Raw genomic sequence first — 25000 nt, 5'->3', positions numbered from 1 at the left:
TTGCTAATGTTAGCTCAAAACGCCATTAGCATCTTGTAGGCTACTTGTCGCAAAATGACGCATGCGCGACTCCCATCAGGCAGTGACGATGTGTCCTAACATTTAGAATATAATCTAGGAAAGAATATGCAGCAAAATCAAGACAGTACAAAATCCAGAGGCGAAACTAATACTACATGTCTTGTGCTGCGTTCATGCCACCTGGGAATAACCCCCCTGGTTACGTTGTTTTTCCGACTGCCAGCGTTCACGTGGTCGGGATGCGTGTTCTTCTTCTTCTGTTATATTGGCCGTTTGGTATAACAACTTTTTGCATGACTGCCACCAACGGTTGGCCGTAGCCGAGAGCATCAGGTGGTGAAAACATGGAGGCTGTTGTTATACTGTTAAACATCGGCCTATTCATGAATAATCTGAAACATGTTATGTCTCTGTGTGTGTGTGTGTGTGTGTGTGTCGTGTGTGTGTGTGTTTCTTGGCAGAAGCATTTGTCCACAATAAACAGTTTATTGTCATTTAAATATATTCAGTGAACCAAAGTCGCCTCCATCAAACGTCAGCAACGCGTCACCAGCTGGGAAACCCTGTTAACTAAATCCAGCCCCAGTTTCCCTCCTCTGATTCCCAACAGGAAGTGACGTGAATGGTGACGTGTTCACTGGGAAACATGTTTTTCCGATGTCCATGAACGCAGCATTAAAACGGACTTAAAATCCTACAAGCAAGACTCTGCTATTTAAGAGAACTTTTCCTCTTCGGTCCCCTACAGGTTGGAAGAGGAATTGTCCCATAATGTCTCACTGGAACTACAGACCAGCCACTCAGTCTGGCACACTTGCATAGTGCCGGTTATAGCCGGTAGAGAGCCAGTTATAGCCGGTTATTGCCGGTAGAGAGCCTGTTATAGCCGGTAGAGAGCTGGTTATAGCCTGTACTCTTATTTATTTTTATCGTCAGACGAATCATCGAAATAACTTCTAACCCTGAACACAGCTTAAAAAACCCACCGTCAGGGTCAAAGGTCGCAGGGTCAACCCCTCAGAGCACGGTCAGGCACTTCCTGTCAGGCTCACTTCCTGATGATGACACCGTGTTGTCACCAAGGGGGTAAGCTTCGCTTCAGAACTCGAACCTCCTATGGCGCCATTTTGACGCTACAAAGCCATCATCTCCCGTTAGCATTCCACTGACTAGCATACATTTTGGCGCCACTTTGACAGCGAATAACTTTACATCTGAAGAGTTTAAAGACTCTATTTGTCCGTTGTTTAGTTCTAAAGAAACACGACAATGTATAAAAGGCTCCATTACCTTGTACCTCACGTTATGGCTCCGTAGCAGACGCTTTTATAAAAATAGGCTAACGATTGGGTCATAACCACGAGACTTACTGTCGCACAGTAGAGGAATTACCGTATAGTACAGGAGAAGCTCACAGGCAGTTTGGACTTCCATTATCTGTTTAGGTTTAATTACTAATGTTAACTAGCATGTTAGTTAGCAATAATTAGCCTGTGCTTATGTTATCTCCTTACATATACCTACGCTCTCCGTCTCTGTAAGATTGGGAATGATTGAGATTTCTCTTGGCACAGCTACCAGAAGACTTCACACTTTCAGACAGGTTGCTCACGTCACATTTACGTTGTCTCCGTCAGTTGGAGGCTGCGCAGTAAATCAAGAGATCACCGGAAAAGTGCTTCTAATAGCCTTCACTGGTCTCCGTCCAGAGCAACGGGGTCTATTGGTCCATTATATATATGTCAATGGTTGTCACTGTTTGTATTTGTGTTGCCGTGACGACAGGTTCCACAATGATGGGATGTGGGAAGGAAGAAACCTTCAACACACGTCTGATGGGACAGACTGGACCCACCGGTCAAACTACTGCAATATGAACATACTACTCTCTACTGTTGTCGCTCTACATACTACTCTCTACTGTTGTCTCTCTACATACTACTCTCTACTGCTGTCTCTCTACATACTACTCTCTACTGTTGTCGCTCTACATACTACTCTCTACCGTTGTCCCTCTACATACCACTTTCTACTGTTGTCTCCTACATACCACTCTCTACTGCTGTCTCTCTACATACTCACTCTCTACTGTTGTCTCTACATACCACTCTCTACTGTTGTCCTCTACATACCACTCTCACATGTCTCTCTCACTGTAGTCTCTCTACATACTCACTCTAATGTTGTCTCTCTACTGCTGTCTCTCCTTACATACCACTCTCTACTGTTGTCTCCTACATACTCACTCTCTACTGTTGTCTCTCTACATACTCACTCTCATCAGGTCTCTCTACATACCACTCTCCCCTGTCTCCTCTACACTACTCTCACTGCTGTCTCTACATACTCACTCTACTGTTGTCTCTACATACCACTCTACTGCTGTCTCTCTACATACCACTCTCTACTGTTGTCTCTCTACATACTACTCTCTACTGCTGTCTCTCACATACTACTCTACTGTTGTCTCTCACTGCTGTCTCTCTACATACTGCCTCTACTGCTGTCTCTCACATACCGCTCTACTGTTGTCTCTTTCTACATACTCACTCTCACTGTTGTCTCTCTACTCGTCTCTCTACATACTCACTCCTACTGTTGTCTTCTACATACCGTCTCACCGTTGTCTCTACATACCGCTCTCACTGTTGTCTCTACATACTGCTCTCTACTGCTGTCTGTCCATATAGTGCTCTCATCGTTGTCTCTACATACTGCCTCTACTGCCTGTCTCTCTACATACTGCTCTCTACTGTTGTCTCTTTCTACATACCACTCTCTACTGTTGTCTTTCTACTGCTGTCTCTACACACTGCTCCTCACTGCCTGTCTCTACATACTGCTTCCTACTGTTGTCTTCTACATACTCACTCTCACTGTTGTCTTTCTACACACCACTCTACTGTTGTCTCTACTGCTGTCTCTCTACATACTGCTCTCTACTGCTCTGCCTCTACATACTACTCTCTACTGTTGTCTTTCTACATACTGCTCTCTACCGTTGTCTCTCTACATACTGCTCTCTACTGTTGTCTCTCTACATACTGCTCTCTACTGCTGTCTGTCTATATAGTGCTCTCTACTGTTGTCTCTCTACATACTGCTCTCTACTGCCTGTCTCTCTACATACTGCTCTCTACTGTTGTCTTTCTACATACTACTCTCTACTGTTGTCTTTCTACTGCTGTCTCTCTACATACTGCTCTCTACTGCCTGTCTCTCTACATACTGCTCTCTACTGTTGTCTTTCTACATACTACTCTCTACTGTTGTCTTTCTACACACTACTCTCTACTGTTGTCTCTCTACTGCTGTCTCTCTACATACTGCTCTCTACTGTTGTCTCTTTACATACTACTCTCTACTGCTGTCTCTACATACTACTCTCTCCTGTTGTCTCTCTACATACTACTCCCTCCCTCCCTCTCTCTGTCTCTCTCTCCCTCTCTCTCTCTCTCTTTGTCTCTCCCTCCCTCTCTATTCACTTCCCTCCCCTGTGTGATATGTGACAGGATGTCGTCATGGCGACAGGATAAACAGACGGTAAACAGCGCTTGGCGCTGCAGAGTTTCATTTGAACCCTGAAGAAGAAGAAGAAGACAGGACACACAGAGACACACGGAGACACACTGAGACACCCTGAGACACACAGAGACACACGGAGACAGAGACAGGTAAGATAATCTGCAGAATCTAAACTCAAAGAAATCAGCTGTTTGGGTCTTAAATCTAAAAGTAAACGGACAGAAGAGTGAAAAGAAAAGTGTTGCTGCAAAGATCACACTGAAGAACAAAGATTAATGTGTTGAATTCATCTCTCAGGACAGGTTACTATAATGTGCATGAGCATAATACATGTTTGTATATATTGTAATATTCTGTTTTTACCTTTATTTAAGCAACATGCGCAACATGAGACGGGGGTTACATCGTAGCTTTCTGATTTTTAGAATGTTGAATTTAAATTTAAAATGTTTGAGTTCATTTATCAAATAATGAGGTAATGATGTAGTATTTAGTTACTTTACTACAATAAACTTAATGTACAAAATATGTATTCATGTTTAATGATGTCATACACACAGACACACACACATACACACACACGCACACAGAAACACACACACACACACACACACAGACCGCAAACCACACGCGCGCGCATGCACAGACACACACACACACATACACCCCACATACACGCACACACACACACATGCACACAGACACACACAGACACGCACACACACACAGACAACGCATACGCAGCCATGTACAGAACACACACACACACACACACATACACACACACACACACACATGCAAAACACACACACACACACACACACACACACACACACATACTACGCACAGACGCACAGACACACATACACACACACACATATACACGCCACAGACACACACATGCACACAGACACACACAGCACACACGCCCCACGCCACCACACACACACATGTACGCACACACAGACACGCGACGCACACACACAGACACACGGACACACACACACACACAGACACACACACACACAGACACACGCACACACACACACACACACACACACACAGACACACGCACGCACACACACAGACACACGCACGCACACACACAGACACACACAGACACACACACACACACACACACAGACACACAGACACACACACAGACACACAGACACTAACGCACACACACACACACAGCTGGAGAAAAACAATGTGCACATGGACCAGCTATGAAAGATTACTTCAGCTGTTTATTCTCTGTAATGTCCAGGGGAAGATATGAATCCATCATTATGTCTCACAGTCTAAAACAAACCATTATTTAGAGTTTTTACAGAGTCTGGTTTGTTCCAGCATAGTCTGACCTATATTTAGGTTTCTAGAGGCGGCGCCCTCTAGTGGCCGTAGTAGTTCTGACCTATATTTAGGTTTCTAGAGGCGGCGCCCTCTAGTGGTCGTAGTAGTTCTGACCTATATTTAGGTCTGTAGTGGTGGAGCCCTCTAGTGGTCGTAATAGTTCTGACCTATATTTAGGTCTGTAGTGGAGGAGCCCTCTAGTGGTCGTAGTAGTTCTGACTATATTTAGGTCTGTAGTGGTGGACTCTCTAGGGCGAGTAGTTCTGGACCATGGTGGTTCTGTGTTCGTGGACATCCTGACCTATATTTAGGTCTGTAGTGGAGGAGCCCCTAGTGGTCAGTAGTTCTGACCTATATTTAGGTCTGTAGTGGTGGAGCCCTCTAGTGGTCGTCAGTAGTTCTGACCTATATTTAGGTCTTAGTGGAGCCCTGTCTAGTTCAGGCCTATATTTAGGTCTCGGTGGAGCCCTCTAGTGGTCGTTAATAGTTCTGACCTATATTTAGGTCTGTAGTGGTGGAGCCCTCTAGTGGTCGTAGTAGTTCTGACCTATATTTAGGTCTGTAGTGGTGGAGCCCTCTAGTGGTCGTAGTAGTTCTGACCTATATTTAGGTTAGTAGTGGTGGAGCCCTCTAGTGGTCGTAGTAGTTCTGACCTATATTTAGGTCTGTAATGGTCGAGCCAAGCCCCGAGGAGGAGCGCTAATTCTATATGCCACCATGGGCTTAGCGGATAACGGTGGTACTGCACCCCATGGCCCAGAAAGACTTTTCACATACATTACATGGCGAAAGAAACATCTATATTTCAGCGGATCATTTGTTTCGGGGTATATCAACCTACCAGCCCGAACACTGAAAGGGTCCTTGTTTAAAACGTCACGTTTTTAACATTTTTAACATTCACTAGAAGCAAATCCAGAATTATTAAATTTGAAAAGATGAACGCGCATAATGGACGCGAGCAGAGCCACGGGACTGCGCACGTCCGCTCACATGACTGTTCTCCCGAGCTCATGTAGCTAGCTGTAATAATGGATATATGATCACATGACTGTTCTCTGAGCTCATGTAGCTAGCTGTAATAATGGATATATGATCACATGACTGTTCTCTGAGCTCATGAAGCTAGCTGTAATAATGGATATATGATGACATGACTGTTCTCCCGAGCTCACGTAGCTAGCTGTAATAATGGATATAGCTAATGGTTGTAATTCACCATGTGTTCTATTAATACGTCCATGGTATTATCTTATGAAGTTATGATACATCCGAGCGATGTATGTATGTTGTAAAGCCTGTTACGTGGATGTAACGTCATTAGCGTTTCCCAAACTGGCGGGGCTATCGGCTAGCTAGCTAGTTGCTAACATCAGGGTTAGCTAGCATGGCTGTATTAAGATCATGCCTACATAACGTTACTACAGACATAGTGATTACATGGCCTTGGTTCTCTCTTATGATCCATCCGAGGGCTGTATGCTGTAAAGCTTGTAACGTGGATGAGAGATGAAGCCATGGATGAGCTCTGTTCACGAAACTGCAGGCTAACTGCTAGCGCTAGCTAGTAGCTAGCTAGCTAGCTAGTAGCTAGCTGGCTAGCTAGTAGCACGACATAATGATTAAATCTCCTTGGATGTCGAGCTAAATACATCTATCGTTTATTTAGCTAAGCACGTAAACAATCGGGAACAACAAAAACAATGTTTAACGTTAGTGAATATTTAACAATGAAAACGGCGAGTTCATGAGTTCGCCACTTGTAAGAGCCACGAGAGACAGGCTCATGAACGAGCATGTTGCTACCGGTTGCTAAGACAACACAAACAAATTGTTGCTAGTGCGTGTGTCCACCGTGACGTCATGGGCGAAGAATGCGGAAAAGCCGAGCTCCATGTTGTCTTAATGCGCTTTTGAGCAACTCTCATTGGAACGTACGGGGCTTCACCTGAACACTGTATCCAGTTCTCTTAATACATCCATTGGTGGAGCCCTCTAGTGGTCGTAGTAGTTCTGACCTATATTTAGGTCTGTAGTGGTGGAGCCCTCTAGTGGTCGTAGTAGTTCTGACCTATATTTAGGTCTGTAGTGGAGGAGCCCTCTAGTGGTCGTAGTAGTTCTGACCTATATTTAGGTCTGTAGTGGTGGAGCCCTCTAGTGGTCGTAGTAGTTCTGACCTATATTTAGGTCTGTAGTGGAGGAGCCCTCTAGTGGTCGTAGTAGTTCTGACCTATATTTAGGTCTGTAGTGGAGGAGCCCTCTAGTGGTCGTAGTAGTTCTGACCTATATTTAGGTCTGTAGTAACGCTCAGACACACAAACACACACACACACACACACAGACACTCACACAGACACACACACAGACAGACATGCACACACACACACACACACACACACACACACACACACACACACACACACACACACACACACACACACACACACACCTTTGAAAAGACCTCTTATAAGTTCCGCCCCTTTCAGCTGTGAAGGTCACCATGGTGACCACAGGTATGGAGGTAATATCATTATAAATCAGCTGTTAGATGACATCACAGCCTACAGTAAACATGTTGTGACATCATCAGCCTCGTGGTCTCGTCCTGCAGGTATTTTCCCGCCATGGCAGAGAGCGCAGACATGGATCAGCTGCTGGCGTCCTTCAGGAAGTTCGCCGTCCACGGGGACACAAAGGCCTCGGGCAACGAGCTGAACGGGAAGAACTGGGCCAAGCTCTGCAAGGACTGCAAGATCACCGACGGGAAGAACGTCTCTGGGACAGACGTGGACATCGTCTTCTCCAAAGTCAAGTCAGTCTGTCCTACAGTGTCTATCACCCAGAGACACTCTGGATGTTAGACTCTGTCTGTCTCTGTCTCTCTCTGTGTCTCTGTGTCTCTGTCTCTGTCTCTGTCTCTGTCTCTGTCTCTCTCTCTGTCTCTCTGTCTCTATGTCTCTGTCTCTCTGTCTCTCTGTCTCTCTGTCTGTCTCTTTCTCTCTGTCTCTCTCTCTGTCTCTGTCTCTCTGTCTCTATGTCTCTGTCTCTCTGTCTCTCTGTCTCTCTGTCTGTCTCTTTCTCTCTCTGTGTCTCTGTGTCTGTGTCTCTTTCTCTGTCTCTCTCTCTGTCTCTCTGTCTCTCTCTGTGTCTCTGTGTCTCTGTCTCTGTCTGTCTCTGTGTCTCTGTCTCTCTGTCTCTATGTCTCTGTCTCTCTGTCTCTCTCTGTTTCTCTGTGTCTCTATCTCTCAGCATCTATCACCCAGAGACACTCTGTCCTACAGCGTCACAAAAGGGCAACAAAAAGGAGAAACTCTGTCCTTCACCTCTGTGTCTCTGTGTCTGTCTCTCTGTCTCTGTGTCTGTCTCTCTGTCTCTCTGTCTCTGTTTCTGTATCTGTCTATGTGACTGTGTCTCTCTGTGTCTCTGTGTCTCTGTCTCTGTGTCTCTGTGTCTCTGTCTCTGTGTCTCTGTGTCTCTGTCTCTGTGTCTCTGTGTCTCTGTGTCTCTGTCTCTCTCTGTGTCTCTGTCTCTCTCTGTGTCTCTGTCTCTCTGTGTCTCTGTCTCTGTTTCTCTGTGTCTCTCTCTGTGTCTCTGTCTCTCTCTGTGTCTCTGTGTCTCTGTCTCTCTGTGTCTGTGTCTCTGTTTCTCTGTGTCTCTGTCTCTCTGTCTCTCTGTGTCTCTGTCTCTCTGTCTCTCTGTGTCTCTCTGTGTCTCTGTCTCTGTGTCTGTGTGTCTCTCTCTGTCTCTCTGTGTTGAGACGCTTTAGATATTTAAATATAAACACGCCCCATGTCTCTCTGTGTCTCTGCGTGAAGACAGAAGACGTCCCGCGTCATCACCTTCGAGGAGTTCCAGCGAGCGCTGGAGGATTTGGCCCCAAAAAGGTTCAAAGGTCAAAGCAAAGAGGACGCGCTGGCGTCCATCTTTAAACTGGTGGACGGACGAGGACCGAGCAACGTGGGAGTCACGGTGAGACACACACACACCCACACACACACACACACACACACACACACACACACACACACATAGAGACACACACACACACACACACACACACAGAGACACACAGAGACACACACACACACACACACATGTCCTGTGCTCTCTGACCTGTTGTTGTTTTTTTTTTTTTTTTTTTTTTTTTTTTTTTATTTTTTTTTTTTTTTTTTTTTTTTTTTTTTTTTTTTTTTTTTTTTTTTTTTTTTTTTTTTTTTTTTTTTTGTTTTTGTTTTTTTGTTTGTTTTTTACCATCCTGTATGTCCTTTTTTTTTTTTTATTTTCTCTCTCTGCGTCCTCTGACCTGTCCTGTATGTCCTCTCTCTGCGTCCTCTGACCTGTCCTGTATGTCCTCTCTCTGTGTCCTCTGACCTGTCCTGTATGTCCTCTCTCTGTGTCCTCTGACCTGTCCTGTATGTCCTCTCTCTGCGTCCTCTGACCTGTCCTGTATGTCCTCTCTCTGCGTCCTCTGCCCTGTCCTGTATGTCCTCTCTCTGTGTCCTCTGACCTGTCCTGTATGTCCTCTCTCTGCGTCCTCTGACCTGTCCTCCCTGTGTTCCCGGTCTTGTTGTCTCCATTAGAAAGTGGCGAAGGCGGCTGCGTTGGAGCGTCTGACCGATGCGTCCCGGTACACCGGGTCTCACCGGGAACGCTTCGATGAGAGCGGCCGGGGCAAAGGTCGCGAGGGCCGCGAGGACACGGTGGAGCACACCGGCTACGTGGGCGCCTACCGGGACGCCGGCACGTACGACCACAAGACCAAGGCCGAGAAATAACCAGTACCTGCAGCACCAAGACCACAAGACCACAAGACCAAGGCCGAGAAATAACAGGCCGTACCTGCAGCACCTAGTCCGGACCAAACCTAGAGGGGGGGGTGGGGGAGTGTGTGTGTTTGTCTGTGTGTGTGTTTGTGTTTGTCTGTGTGTGTGTGTGTGTGTGTGTGTTTGTGTATGTGTGAATGTGTGTGTGTCTGTGTGAGTGTGTGTCTGTGTGTGAGTGTGTGTGTCTGTGTGTGAATCTATGTGTGTGTGTGTGTGTCTGTGTGTGAATCTATGAGTGAGTGTGTGTGTCTGTGTGTGAGTGTGTTTGTCTGTGTGTGTTTGTTTGTCTGTGTGTGAGTGTGTTTGTCTGTGTGTGTTTGTGTTTGTCTGTGTGTGTGTGTTTGTGTATGTGTGAATGTGTGTGTGTCTGTGTGAGTGTGTGTCTGTGTGTGAGTGTGTGTGTCTGTGTGTGAATCTATGTGTGTGTGTGTGTGTGTGTGTGTGAATCTATGTGTGAGTGTGTGTGTCTGTGTGTGAGTGTGTGTGTCTGTGTGTGAGTGTGAAGTGTTTAGTTAACATGTAGAAAACATTTAGTAGCCGTGTTCTTATTTTAAGATGAATGTTTAAACTGGACTGGAAGCTATTTTATTAAAAGAATAAAACATAAAACAGATGTTTGTGTGTCTCTCTCTGAATCTGGTTCCTCCTGGCCGACCCGCGGTGATATGGGCCGACCCGCGGTGATATAGGCCGGACGGGCCAACGCTCGGGCGGAAATTTAAAGATTAAACAAAGTCAGAACAAGGGTCAAAATGGTGAAAAAACGAGCCAAAAATTTCCAAAAAACAAAGAAAAGTTGAATAAAACGCCAGAAACAGCAAAAAATCCCAACAAAGAAAAGGAACAAAGTCAGCTGGAATCTGAAAGTTAGACTTTACGATGATAGACTAGTTTTATTTCCCTTTTTCGACATTTTTGTCGTTTTTTGTTTTTGTTTTGGGTGTTTTTTCCAATGTCTTGGAAGTTTTTTTTTTTCACGTCTTTGCCACATTTTTCAACTGACTTTTTTGTGGCTATAACCCGTTTTTATTTTTTATTTACAGAAAAAACCCTAATATAGTGAGAATAATAATCAGAATACTAGTCAGGGAGGAAAAGAAAAATGTGAAGGAAACAGTTCAGCAAGTCATGATTCTTTTATTTCTTAGAAGAAAAGTTTGTGTGTAGAGGTAGAACTCATTCATTCCCTTTAATTCTGTCAGAGTTTCATGTTAGTGTGTATGTGTGTGTGTCTGTGTGTGTGTAAATCTACTCGTATTTATGCTGAATAATAAAAACATAATATATACCATAATAACATCAAATAACGCATTAAGGTTTTATAATAAATATAATCTTTGAGACAACATTCAGTTCTTATTTCTACACGGATAAAAAAGTAATTTTTTCGGACGTGAAAAGCTGCAATAATTTCATATAGAAGTTATACATCAAAATAAAAACTGAGATATTACTTTAATGTCTCTGCTCTACAAACCCTCCTGAACATAACGTCTATATAACTCAATACATCATCACAATTCATTCACAACAAACAGGAAACACATTAAAAACACTTTGATTAGTTCAAGTTTGAATCGGTCGAGTTAACCTGGACTATACTGTCTGTGTGTGTGTGTGTGTGTCTGTCTGTATGTCTGTCTGTCTGTTTGTCTGTGTGTGTGTGTGTGTGTGTGTGTGTTTTACTACCACCACTGATTTATATGACATTATATATAATTTATTTAAGATAAACAAAGCAGTAATTACTAACTAGAAAATTCCACAGGAAATTTGACAGTGTGCCTACTACTTGGTGCATCCGAATAACACTGGCTAACAGTAAATCTGCTGTTTGACATGTTCTACAGTAAACAGTCTACATGATAGGAGGAGGAGTTTGTTTGGTTATTCAGAATTTTCGAGAAACTCTATTCAAACTGTAAAATTCAGTTCCTCATGACATCATGTTAGCTGACAAATAACCTAACACCTCTTCTCCTTCCTTCCTCTCCTCCTCTTTTCCTCTCCTCCTCTCCTCTCCTCTTCTGTGTGTGTGTTAGAGGAGGGAGGGGGAGACTGTTTGATAGGTAAAAAATGTATATTTAATAATGATTATACCTCTGAAGTTCCTTATTTAATTCACAAATGGTGGGTCCAAACTGCAAAATATTATCATCACCAGAGAGATATGAATCTGGCGAATGCATTGATGTGGTTTTTATGTGTGTGATGTCAAATATATGCAACACAGAGCAGGTAACAAACAGGGAACCATCTGCATCCTTCCAGATATTGTGTTTCATAGTTTCTATCGGCAGTTGGTATGAACAGAGCCAAAAGTTTAAGTCCGATGGAATCCATTGTTACATGTCTGCGACCGGCACAACATTTCCTACATTTTGTGTGAAGAGTGTATGAAGAGTGAAAACTGTAGGGGAGAGTGTAATTTGTTTGGAAAGATTTCAGAGGATCTTACTGCAGCTCCCCCCTCTGTCCTCCCCTCTAACTCTCAACATTCCGCCACATACACACACATTGGAAAATTTGAAACGGTCTGAAAACTGGACGATACATAAACTGTGATCTGGTAGAAGCCGTGCTTGATATCAGAATGCCCATTCAGCCCAATAAAGGCTCAAGTCTTGTCTTCGGTTTAAACTTTTAATTATTTTTCTACATTAAAGTATGGCGATACAGAATGGCCCCAAAGAGGGGTTGTTTTGAGCGATGTTAAACAAATTTTCCGAAGATTTCCCATTAAAGTCTATGGGAAATTTTGCGGCGTTTTTTGCCGATATCGTGAAAACCGCGCGGCAAATCTCCTACAAAAGTCATAGAACACCATTCCCAGTCATTACACACGTTTTGATGTATTTTGTGTGCACATGTTGGCAACGCTCCGTGACTAGTAGCGGGAAAAACGTGGTGGAATAAGTATGCAGGATAATAGTAATTCTGCCGATGGCACACTGAATTATTAAAATAAGAGGAGAGACTGTTGAAGGATAATCACAGAAGACTGTTTCTGTTTAAATAATATAAAACTGAATAAAACTCCCAGAATTCAGAGAAAGTAGTGAACTGATCCTTATGTTCTACTACTGAAGAGGGAACCGTCCACCGCATGGTTTTCACTATTTGGTTGAAAGAAACAGAAACCTTTCGAATGGGTCAGATTAGATGTCGAGAGAAACAGGAGACGGTCTGAATATAATAATAGTATATATATAATAATCAGGAGACACAGAGTGACCGTAAAGAGTATATCAGGCTGAGATGTTCACACTCAGCGTCTATTTTTTTTTTTTGTCGCATGTTTTTGTCACTTTTTCAGACTTTCTTGACATTGTTTTCACCGTTGTTGTGACTTTATTTGGCGTCCCCTCCTTGAGGAGCGATGAGAAGTGGGACCCTGACCCTGTCAGGTGACTAATGTTCCGGATCGGCAGGTCGGAGTTCTGTGACGCTGCCGGCTGAGCGCCGCGTCTCCTCGCTCTCCTTCTTCGCCTTCCTCGGGTTGGCGTTCAGACTCTTGGAGCGCAGTGTAGGGTACTTCCTGTCCTCGTCCGATGGCTCCTCTTCCCGTAGTTCCCCGCCGGGCGGCGTGTACGCTCCTTCCTCCGCTTCCTGTCTGGGCGACCTGTGGGCGGCGCTGAGGCTCGGAGACGATAAATACTGTGTGACCTTCGCCCTCTCCAGAGGGAAGGATGCCGTTGCCTCCAGACGCGTTTTCTCGGCAGCATGCGTCACATCGGGTCTGCGTTCGGCGTCACACGGTGAGATCAGGATGTCCACGCCGGACAGAGACCGCGTCCTCTCCGTCCGTCCTCGCACCTCCAGAGTCAAGCCGAACTCCTTTACGTCACCTGGAAACAGGAAACAGGAAACAGGGAGGTTCATGTTTACATTAAGAACTCACCGCCAAACAAGTCAGTTTAAAGGACTTTCTACTGCTCCATCAAAAGACAGATTCACCAGATCACTAATCTGTTATTTAATAACAAACCACAGATTAATCTTAGATTTATAATCCACAACCAGACATCTACAGCACTATTTATCTATACATAACATACACACAGCAATAAATAGAATACAGTAAAAAGGAGTATGTTGCACTTCCCTAAAAGGCCTAATGTCATAAATAAATGAAAGTATTGCACAGTAGTCCAGGCTAATGGACCAGAGTCTGGTTGGACCAGGCTAATGTACCAGAGTCTGGTAGGACCAGGCTAATTTACCAGAGTCTGGTAGGACCAGGCTAATGGACCAGAGTCTGGTAGGACCAGGTTAATTTACCAGAGTCTGAGAGGACCAGGCTAATGGACCAGAGTCTGGTAGGACCAGGCTAGTGTACCAGAGTCTGGTAGGACCAGGCTAATGGACCAGAGTCTGGTAGGACCAGGCTAGTGTACCAGAGTCTGGTAGGACCAGCCTAATGTACTAGAGTCTGGTAGGACCAGGCTAATTTACCAGAGTCTGGTAGGACCAGGCTAATGGACCAGAGTCTGGTAGGACCAGGCTACCTCAATGCCTCCCTTTCCACAATACTGCTTCCAGCACCCCCATCATCCTCTGAACGCCCCTGTTGAGAAACACTGTTGTAGTCGGACATTTTTAGATTTAAGTTTTATCTTAAAGCTGTTTGAGTGATATTTAGTCATCATCTGCTCTAGCTTTTCCAACGTTTTAGAGACAGATATGGAGATAATAATGGTCTAAATCAGGGTTCTTCAACGTTTTTTAAACCAAGGACCCCTTAACTGAAAGAAAGACAGACCCCTACTACATATATTGGATAAAATGAAGTTGCTTAATAAACTGGGCCTAAAATAACGTTTAGGACTAAGCCTCTGTACGACGCACAACCAGGTGAGCTACCAGTGCGCCCCGGTTGGAAATCATTTTTGGAATAGTACATTCACAAATGTACAGGGCTGGTCCTGGATCAGGGGTGGCCTTGGATCATGGGTGGCCCTGGATCAGGGGTGGCCCTGGATCATGGGTGGCCCTGGATAAGGAGTGACTCTAGCTCAGGGCTGGTCCTGGTTCAGGGGTGGCCCTGGATCATGGCTGGTCCTGGATCAGGGGTGGCCCTGGATCAGGGCTGGTCCTGGATCAGGGGTGGTCCTGGATCAGGGGTGGTCCTGGATCAGGGGTCGCCCTGGATCAGGGGTGACCCTGGATCAGGAGTGGCCCTGGATCATGGGTGGTCCTGGATCAGGGGTGAGCAAAATTCTTTTGATATTCTTTTGTCAGGTTGGTCTGGAGATGGTATTTACCAAGTTTCGTGCAGATGAGCCGCACGGCCTAGGAGGAGTTCCAAAATGTAGGTTTATGATAAAATCGCTTTTGAAAAAAGGTTTTGTCCCTTTTTCCTCCTCCTCTTAAACCTTCCTACCTGTTGTGTTTCCCGCCGCTCTCTCTGGACTCAGCGGTAGGTTCCTGTTGGTTCTCTCTGGACTCAGTGGTAGTTTCCTGTTGGTTCCTTCTGGACTCTGCGGTAGGTTCTTGTCAGTTCCCTCTGGACTCAGTGGTAGCTTCCTGTTGGTTCCTTCTGGACTCTGCGGTAGGTTCCTGTTGGTTCCTTTTGGACTCTGCGGTAGGTTCTTGTCAGTTCCCTCTGGACTCAGCGGTAGCTTCCTCTCGGTTCTCTCTGGACTCAGCGGTAGCTTTCTGTTGGTTCCCTCCACGTCTCCGGCCACGGAGCTGCGGTCGTCGTGCTCCAGCTGATACCGGTAAAGACTGTAGCCGTCGGCGCTGCTGAGGCTGCCGTGCCGCAGCAGAGCCGACGGCTCGCACACAGACGAGCATCTGGAGTGGACCAGCTCGGCGCGGTCCACGCCGGCCAGTTTCTCCAGAGCCGTCGCCATTCGGCCGGAGAAATCCTCCAGCTGAGCCAGACGCAGATCAACTGTCTGCAGAGACGCCTTCATCGAGTGCTCGCGCTCGTTCACTTCCTCCAGACGCATGAACATGTTCTCCACCCTGAAACAGACCCAGGAACAGGTAAGGTAGGGGTGTCAACTCACCTTCACTAAGGGCCAGACATGTTTAGGTTATTAACATGCTTTTATTTAACAGAAAAAGTCAAATATGTTGACTGTATTATTGCATGTCTCATATAGCTTTCTCACTTAAAGTTTTGGCCTCATAAGGCCCCCAAAAAGTTCCTTAGCCATCAGAAAAAAGTGCCAAAAATGTTGAAAAAAGCAGCAATAAAAGGCAACAAAATTGTCTTTAAAAAAGTGCCAAAAACATCAGAAAAAGGGATAAAAAAATCTGAAAAAGCACCAAAAATGTCAGAAAAATTAGCTAAGACATTAAAAAAAGCGTCAAAAAAAATAATTGGAAAAGCGTTGGAAAAAGTAGCAATATCATTGTGAGGTGACACGTGGGAGGTAAGGTAAGGACACTCTCATCTACAGGACTATAGACATAACAGGTAAGGTAAGGACACCACACTCTTTTCTCTATCCTGAAATAAAAGCACAAGTCGAATTAAATTCTACGAAATTACCTCAATAAAAGCATAAAAAACAAGAAAAAACGGAAGAAGTGAGAAAAACGTTTGAAAAAGCTTAGAAATGTCACATAAAATTTCCAACTGATAACATGAACATGTTCTCCACCCTGAAACAAAAACTTTGCAGAACATTTCCTATAATATCCTACGAAATTACGTCAAAACAAAGCACAAAAAAATTTATCAATCTTCCAGTAAAAATGTAACAAACAAACTTTTTTAAAAAGCGACAAATGTCGATAAAGTTGTTGGTGGTGAGCGGTACCAAATCGTGTGCACGAAAACTTCAAGCGACCGGAAAACAAAAAAGGGACAAGAACTTTGGGACGAGCAGCTGTGGACGCTGGCTTTAAATGTATAACCATTAATATGAATGTATAAGGAGTATGTTTGACCTCTCAGATGTGACTCTGATTCTCTCGTTGTTGGACGACTGTTTCTCGTCCTCTTTCTCTCTGAAATATTCCTCGACACACTGCTCCTCGAACTCATGAAGACTCTTCAGCTCCTCGGTGCTCAGAACCAGCTCTGAAACACACAATAACAAACTATATCTCAATAACCATATCTATATATATATATGTAGCTCCCTTACAGGTTTCTCTATAGAGCCCCCTCCTACAGGTTTCTCTATAGAGCTCCCCCCTACAGGTTTCCCCTCCTAGGCTGTCAATTACCCTTAATAAACTTTCCAACTGTGTTCAACTGTACTGCTGGTGCCGGCTTTTGTTACTGAACTGACGTGGAAACCCCACACCCTGGGCTTGCCACAATATATATATATATATATATATATATATATGTAATTTCTTACGTAGGCGCCTCTCGCGGTCATTGCCGTCTCCGTCTGTCCGGCGCCTACGGCAGCGACAGCAGATTCTTCGCAGCACGATGTAGATGTGCGGGAAGACGATGAGTGGCGGCGGCAGGATGGGACGGTCGTGGAACGTCATGATCAGCTGATAGCGCTGGAACTTCCACACCTGGTTGGAGATGGACTTCACCTCGAAGAATGTGTTGCTATGAAGATGAAAAAGGAAAAATATAGTCCAGTATTGAGCGAGAACGCTGTAACCTACAGCCCTGAACCAAGCTGTAATGTAACCCTACAGGACTAATGTTCAGCAGCAGTTAGAGTCACTAAAAGTTCTGTTGTTGCTGCTGACAGACTCAGATTATTATTCTAATTGTCTGACAACATTATGGAAAGGATCCCTACAGAGATAGAGCTTTTAGTTAAAGAGTAAGATCCTTTTAATTTAACATGAAACATGAAAACCCGAAATCACCATCACCAAACTCCACCAGACTCCATGTAAATAATCAGGACTTTTAGCGTGTATAGAGCCAGCATATCTCCACCAGACTCCATGTAAATAATCAGGACTTTTAGCGTGTATAGAGCCAGCATATCTCCACATGTAAATGGGTGAATTAAGGGTTTATTTCAACCAAACCAGAGTGGTGATTGTTGGAACAGTGGAAAGATGAACCAAGACGGCTTTTGATTGTTTTTTTTAAAGTTTCTGTCCACTTTGAATGAAGTGTGTTTTAACGATGATAAAAGTATTGATTATTTACATGGACTCTGGTGGGTTTAGAAACCGTTAGGGTGAGTTTAGTCAGTTTTCTGAAATGTTTTGTAGATGTGAGGTGGGGACTTTGGAGAGGTTTTAGATATTTTAGGGTAGGTTTTTGTTACTGACTAGGAGATCGGTTGGGATTAGTATGTAGATGTTTCTCTGTGTGTTACTGACTTGAAGACAGCGATGAGCAGGTTGACCAGCAGGATGTTGGCGACCAACAGGTAGCACGCCATGATGGCGGGCGTGAGCCAGGCGCCGGGGATACACGGAGGAAGCTTCTTCCCATCCTCATCGTACATGTTGTCTCCACACGGAGCTGACACACAAACAACATGCTCAGTATCAGCAGTTGTATTATTATACTATCATTATATTATATTATATTATATTATAATAACCCTGGAGTCTCTTTGGATGAGTGATTAATCAATAATATTTGGTTACACTTTACTTGAAGGTATCGACATAATCATGACATGACACTGTCATGAACTGTCATAAACATTCATGACTTCTGTCATTAAGTGTTTTTTTTTCGTCATGACAAGTTGACATTGTTTGGGTTGTCTTGATTATGACAACTTGACATTATGTCATCCTGTTTAATGTCAAGTTGTCTTAATAATAATAATAATAATAATAATACCGACACTCCAAAGAAATTTAATGTCAACTTGTCATGACCAAGACACCTGGTAATGTCACTTTGATTAATGTCAAGTTGTCATAATCAAGACAACCCTAACAATGTCATGACAAAAACCGAATGACACTTAATGACAGAAGTCATAAATGTTTATGACTTGTTTATAACATTTATGACACGTTCATGACAGTGTCATGTCACGATTATGTCGATACCTTCAAGTAAAGTGTTACCTAATATTTATTTCCTTTACATTAATAAAGACATTTTCACTATAAATTGATGCAGAAACATTCACCAGAAAGCAGGAAATGAAGTGTTTTTTGCCCCAGACCCCCGTTATAATTCACCCCCAATGTTGAAACAAACGGCCTCTCTGATTGGTGGAGAGTAAACCCCACCAATATTAAAGTTAAACCTCTATACTTACGATTGATTTCCATCGCGTAAACTGTCCGTCAACAGTCAGAGAGAAACAGAAGAGAGAAAATAATCAATAATCAATAACAGATACATGAACAGATTTTTCAAGAAAATAAGAAAAAAAGTTGATTTACAAAACAAATTATCTTTAGAAGAAACTCTGTAAACTCAGCGTTAATTTTGACTAACAAACATCAGGACAAAATGTATAAAGGATCAATTTTCAAGTTAATGAATGATCGTTAAATGTTTGTTGGTTTTGAGCAGAGGACAGAAACATTTATTTTGAAAGAAAGCGACTAAACTAGCCTGGGAAAACCTTGACGAACTTCTGGCAAATCTGAGATTTGCTTTGCAAGTCAGTCTGGCCAAGAGCCCATTCAATCCCATTTCCAGTGTTTCTAAATCGAGGCACCAATCACAACCATTGAAGCGGGCTTTACACCAATTACAACAATTGAGGCGGGCTTTACACAATTACGACCATTGAGACGATCTTTACACTAATCACAACTGTTGAGGCGGGCTTTAGACCAATCACAACCGTTGAGGAGGGCTCTACACCAATCACAATGGTTGAGGCGGGCTATACACCAATGACAACGGTTGAGGCGGGTCTACACCAATCACAACCGTTGAGGCGGGCTCTACACCAATCACCACCATTGAGGCAGGCTTTACACCAATCACAACTGTCGAGGCGGGCTTTACACCAATCACAACCGTTTAGGCGGGCTTTACACCAATCACAACCATTGAGGCGGGCTGTACACCAATCACAACCATTGAGGAGGGCTTTACACCAATCACAACCATTGAGGCGGGCTGGACACCAATCACAACCATTGAGGCAGGCTCTATACGATGACGATAGCGCAGCGACGGCGAGCAGCTTCTTGTTTACATTCAACATGGCGACCTCCGAAGCGCAGTAACTTGTTGATGCTGCTGTCGCTGCTGCGTCACCCAGATCGTTGGTCTGATTGGTTGAAGGACTATCCAATTGCGCCCAGAGGCATTTGAGCGGCGTCCGTTGGTGACGCCCTTTTGGAAATGGGCTGTGAATGAACCTTCCCCAGACCCACTCTCAGTTACACCTGAGAAGGGTCTGGTGTCAGCCAGGCTATGACTAAAATGGAAAAGCAGCAAAACATTCAAACGGGATCAAAAAGTTGCACGGTGGACACAGGAAGGGGTAGGACTTACACACAGGAAGGAAGGGGCAGATTTCTCAGTTTTTTTCACTTTGTTGTTGCTTTTTTCAACTTTTTAGCTATTTTGTTTTCCATTTTTTGTCACTTTTTTGTCAAGGTTTCATTTTAAATATTTCAACCTTTTTTTTCACTTTTCCCCAAATATTCTGGGTGAGGAGAGAAAAAAACAAACCTGACAAAAACGAGATTAAAAAGCACAGGAAGGGTTTAGGAAAACAGAGGGACCGATGGACTAAAGGTCTTACTATAAACTCTAGTGTCAGGGTCTATGGAGTCGGTGAACAATCAGGAAACCAAAAAAAGGAACCAAAGGAAAGGAACCAAAGGAAAGGAAAGGAAAGGAACCAAAGGAAAGGAACCAAAGGACAGAGGAAGTGCCGGGAGTCTTACTATGAACGCTAGTCTTACGGTCTATGGAGTCCGCGAACACCTCTCCGTAGATCATCCAGTACGGCATGTAGAAGATGTTTCTGGCCAGGCGCCAGGTCGGCTCCTCGTCAGGGTGCAGGATGGCCTGCCGCGCCACGCCGAAACTCATCAGCACCACCAGCATGATGACCACGAAGTACAGCATGTCGATCATCTGCACGAGACAGTTCACATGTTAATCACTCGGTTACAACCGGCGGATAACTGGCGTATAACTGTAGTATAACTGTAGTATAACTGGCGTATAACTGTAGTATAACTGGAGTATAACTGTAGTATAACTGTAGTATAACTGGCGTATAACTGTAGTATAACTGGAGTATAACTGTAGTATAACTGGAGTATAACCGGTGTATAACCGGCGTATAACCGGCGTATAACTGGCGTATAACTGTAGTATAACTGGCGTATAACTGGAGTATAACTGGCTATAACTGTAGTATAACTGGCGTATAACTGGCGTATAACTGTAGTATAACTGGAGTATAACTGGAGTATAACTGGAGTATAACCGGTGTATAACCGGCGTATAACCGGCGTATAACTGGCGTATAACTGGAGTATAACTGGAGTATAACTGGAGTATAACTGGAGTAGTCTACTTCCAGTCTCTGGAAGTAGACTGGGGGCCAGGGCCTTCAGCTATCAGGCTCCGCTTCTGTGGAACCAGCTCCCAGTCTGGGTTCGAGGGGCAGACACCGTCACCACATTTAAAAGTAAATTGAAAACCCTCCTCTTTGATAAAGCTTATAGTTAGGGAGTGAGGAGTTGCAGAGTCCACCTAACCCAGCCCACCTGCTTCTCCTCGTAGTCATCAGTTTTATATACTGTATAATTAATAATATAGCGAGAGAAGAGGGAGGCAGGCCAGTACAGCCCGATCCGGTTGGGGAGAGTTCTAGCCCGACCAGGCACCTCTCTTTAACCTGCCTCTCTTAGTTATGCTATTATAATTCTAGACTGCAGGGGAGGCTGTTTCCTTCCTATGACACACTGAGCTGCTCTCTCATCTCTACTTGTTACTTTTGTATGCATCCTGTCCCAGAAATGCTTGTTACTAATCTAGCTCTGGGGAGTTTACTCCCCGGAGTCCTTATGTTTCTTCTTCGCAGAGCTATGCTCTGCGATTCTCTGCAATTACCGGCCGCATCCTGCTGCGTCCTGCTGCATCCGCCGCATCCACCCATGCTCGGCAGCGCCACGTTACATCCCGCAACGCCCTGCTGTGATGTTCCTATGCACAGAGTAGTCTGGATCCAGTATAGGGGACTGCACTACTCAGTATGACACGATGTGCCCTGCTATGACATGAACTTCCACGATAACCTTCGAGGTCACTGTGACCTTTAATGTGACTATTATTGCCACTGTTCATCACCCCCCCAACCGGCCCGTCAGACACCGCCTACCAAGAGTCTGGGTCTGCCGAGGTTTCTTCCTAAAAGGGAGTTTTTCCTTGCCACTGTCGCGATAGCCACTGCTAATGCTTGCTCTTGAGGGAATTACTGTAATTGTTGGGGTTTTGGAAATTATAGAGTGTGGTCTAGACCTACTCTATCTGTAAAGTGTCTCGAGAGTAAAGTAAAGTGTCTTTTGTTATGATTTGATACTACACTGTAAAAACGAGAACTTGAAATTGCTCATCTTACTTTGATTTTCAATTAAACAGAACAAAAAACACATAATTGCATTATAAACTTTGTTAAAGTAGTTACTTCAACTCACTGTATTAAGTTTATTGTGATAAGTTGGTCTCACTTCAAAATGTATGGTGGCGCCACTTTGAAATTGTAGTTAGACTCAAATTGAGGCCAGGTCAATTACTCTTTTCATGCTCCACGCTAAAACAGGGTTTCCTGGGCAGTTCTGCAGGGGTTTTCAGTTGCCTACCTTTTCGGCCTGCTCTATGCCTTGAACTCCGATTTTGTGCACTGCAGTCAGGTGGTTCATTGGCTGGTCAATTCCCATGATGCAGGCAGTAAATGGTTGTGTCAAACTTTGCTGAAAAGTTTGCAGTTTGTTCGAAATACAAATGTAACTTTATGAATTCCGTTTATTAAACGTGTCTGTTTATAATGTAGTGTTTTGTTGCCTGGTAATTGTCATTGTTGTGCTGGTTTACATTTGTAACCATGAGGTAAGTGACTGTTACGTTTGATAAGAAGAGCTGGAGTTTTGCAGTGTTAGACTTTGAGCAGTAATAGGCTTCCTTCAGCCAGTATTCTGCGGCGCGTCACTTCACTAGTGGCCCTTTTATGTCAAGTGATGCAAGATCAGCAGCTTTAGATGGGCCCCTATTTTGCACGGGGGCTTTTTAGAAGTCGAAACTTAGTTTTATTACACACAAAAGTTAATTATCTGAACAAAAGATAATTAGTTGACATGACTGTTTTTGAGTTATTTAGTATGTGAAACTTAAGATTTTAAGTTTTTATATCTATGAAAGATAAATTATTTAAACAAAACATTATTAGTTGGCACAGCATATGAAAGTTAATTATTTGAACAAAACATTATTACTTGGCTGAACTATTTTCAAAACGTAGGAGTTTGAGTTGGCCTCAAAACTCAAAAATCTAGTGCAGTAAGTTGCCTTGAAATTTTGAGTTTTCACAACATTTTCGTTTTTACAGTGTATAAATAAAATTGAATTGAATTGAATTGAGTATAACTGGAGTATAACTGGAGTATAACCGGCGTATAACTGGCATATAACTGTAGTATAACTGGAGTATAACTGGAGTATAACTGGCGTATAACTGGCGTATAACTGTAGTATAACTGTAGTAATAACTGTAGTAATAACTGGAGTATAACTGGCGTATAACTGGCGTATAACTGGCGTATAACTGTAGTAATAACTGTAGTAATAACTGGAGTATAACTGGCGTATAACTGGCGTATAACTGGCATATAACTGGAATATAACCGGCGTATAACTGGTGTATAACTTTAGTATAACTGGAGTTATAACTGGAGTATAACTGGCGTATAACTGCTGTATAACTGTAGTATAACTGTAGTATTACTGGCATATAACTGTAGTATAACTGGAGTATAACTGGCGTATAACTGCTGTATAACTGTAGTATAACTGTAGTATTACTGGCATATAACTGGAGTTATAACTGGAGTATAACTGGCGTATAACTGCTGTATAACTGTAGTATAACTGTAGTATTACTGGCATATAACTGGAGTATAACTGGAGTATAACTGGCATATAACTGCCGTATATTTGGAAGTGTGGGCGTACCATCTTGCCGATCATCATGACGTAGGGGCCCAGGTACTTGTAGTATAACTGGTGTATAACTGGTGAATAACTGGAATATATCTGGTGTATAGCTGGTGTATAGCTGGTGTATAACTGCAGTATAACTGGCATATAACTGTAGTATAACTGGAGTATAACTGGAGTATAACTGGCGTATAACTGGCGTATAACTGGCGTATAACTGTAGTAATAACTGTAGTAATAACTGGAGTATAACTGGCGTATAACTGGCGTATAACTGGCATATAACTGGAATATAACCGGCGTATAACTGGTGTATAACTTTAGTATAACTGGAGTTATAACTGGAGTATAACTGGTGTATAACTGCTGTATAACTGTAGTATAACTGTAGTATTACTGGCATATAACTGTAGTATAACTGGAGTATAACTGGCGTATAACTGCTGTATAACTGTAGTATAACTGTAGTATTACTGGCATATAACTGGAGTTATAACTGGAGTATAACTGGCGTATAACAGCTGTATAACTGTAGTATAACTGTAGTATTACTGGCATATAACTGGAGTATAACTGGAGTATAACTGGCATATAACTGCCGTATATTTGGAAGTGTGGGCGTACCATCTTGCTGATCATCATGACGTAGGGGCCCAGGTACTTGTAGTATAACTGGTGTATAACTGGTGAATAACTGGAGTATATCTGGTGTATAGCTGGTGTATAGCTGGTGTATAACTGCAGTATTACTGGCATATAACTGTAGTATAACTGGAGTAAAACTGGCATATAACTGCCGTATATTTGGAAGTGTAGGCGTACCATCTTGCCGATCATCATGACGTAGGGGCCCAGGTACTTGTAGTATAACTGGTGTATAACTGGTGTATAACTGGAGTATATCTGGTGTATAGCTGGAGTATATTTGGAAGTGTGGGCGTACCATCTTGCTGATCATCATGACGTAGGGGCCCAGGTACTTGTAGTATAACTGGTGTATAACTGGTGAATAACTGGAGTATATCTGGTGTATAGCTGGTGTATAACTGGTGTATAACTGGAGTATATCTGGCATATAACTGCCGTATATTTGGAAGTGTGGGCGTACCATCTTGCTGATCATCATGACGTAGGGGCCCAGGTAGCTGTAATATAACTGGTGTATTACTGTTGTATAACGTACCATCTTGCCGATCATCATGACGTAGGGGCCCAGGTACTTGTTGAC

General features: G+C 43.6%; 2 protein-coding genes across 5 annotated transcripts in view; one reads left to right on the top strand and one right to left on the bottom strand.

Annotated features, from left to right (window-relative positions):
• The first annotated feature begins 3400 nt into the window (after positions 1-3400).
• Positions 3401-9870, top strand: tppp3 (tubulin polymerization-promoting protein family member 3). Its single transcript, XM_039794178.1, has 4 exons — positions 3401-3695; positions 7514-7714; positions 8718-8871; positions 9483-9870. Exons 2-4 carry the CDS (start codon positions 7527-7529, stop codon positions 9675-9677), a joined length of 537 nt encoding a protein of 178 aa, XP_039650112.1. The 5' UTR covers positions 3401-3695; positions 7514-7526; the 3' UTR covers positions 9678-9870.
• A 972-nt stretch (positions 9871-10842) lies between these two features.
• Positions 10843-25000, bottom strand: part of LOC120556299 (transient receptor potential cation channel subfamily M member 1-like) — a 70659-nt gene continuing 56501 nt past the window's right edge. For 3 of the 4 annotated variants that reach the window (XM_039795784.1, XM_039795785.1, XM_039795786.1), the window contains exons 22-29: positions 24956-25000; positions 20511-20685; positions 18896-18916; positions 17991-18135; positions 17048-17253; positions 16629-16761; positions 15109-15695; positions 10843-13573 (exon numbers count right to left, since the gene is read on the bottom strand). The exon at positions 24956-25000 is cut by the window's right edge and continues 207 nt beyond it. In XM_039795784.1, the coding sequence (XP_039651718.1) occupies positions 13137-13573; positions 15109-15695; positions 16629-16761; positions 17048-17253; positions 17991-18135; positions 18896-18916; positions 20511-20685; positions 24956-25000 (1749 nt within the window). In that variant the 3' untranslated portion in view covers positions 10843-13136. Of the gene's footprint in view, positions 13574-15108; positions 15696-16282; positions 16341-16628; positions 16762-17047; positions 17254-17990; positions 18136-18895; positions 18917-20510; positions 20686-24955 lie in introns of those variants that run through there. The other variant, XM_039795787.1, reaches the window with a different exon arrangement.

The sequence above is a fragment of the Perca fluviatilis genome, chromosome 3, assembly GCF_010015445.1.
Source record: "Perca fluviatilis chromosome 3, GENO_Pfluv_1.0, whole genome shotgun sequence".
Classification (NCBI taxonomy): domain Eukaryota; kingdom Metazoa; phylum Chordata; class Actinopteri; order Perciformes; family Percidae; genus Perca; species Perca fluviatilis.
This window is presented reverse-complemented; position numbering and strand designations above follow the sequence as displayed.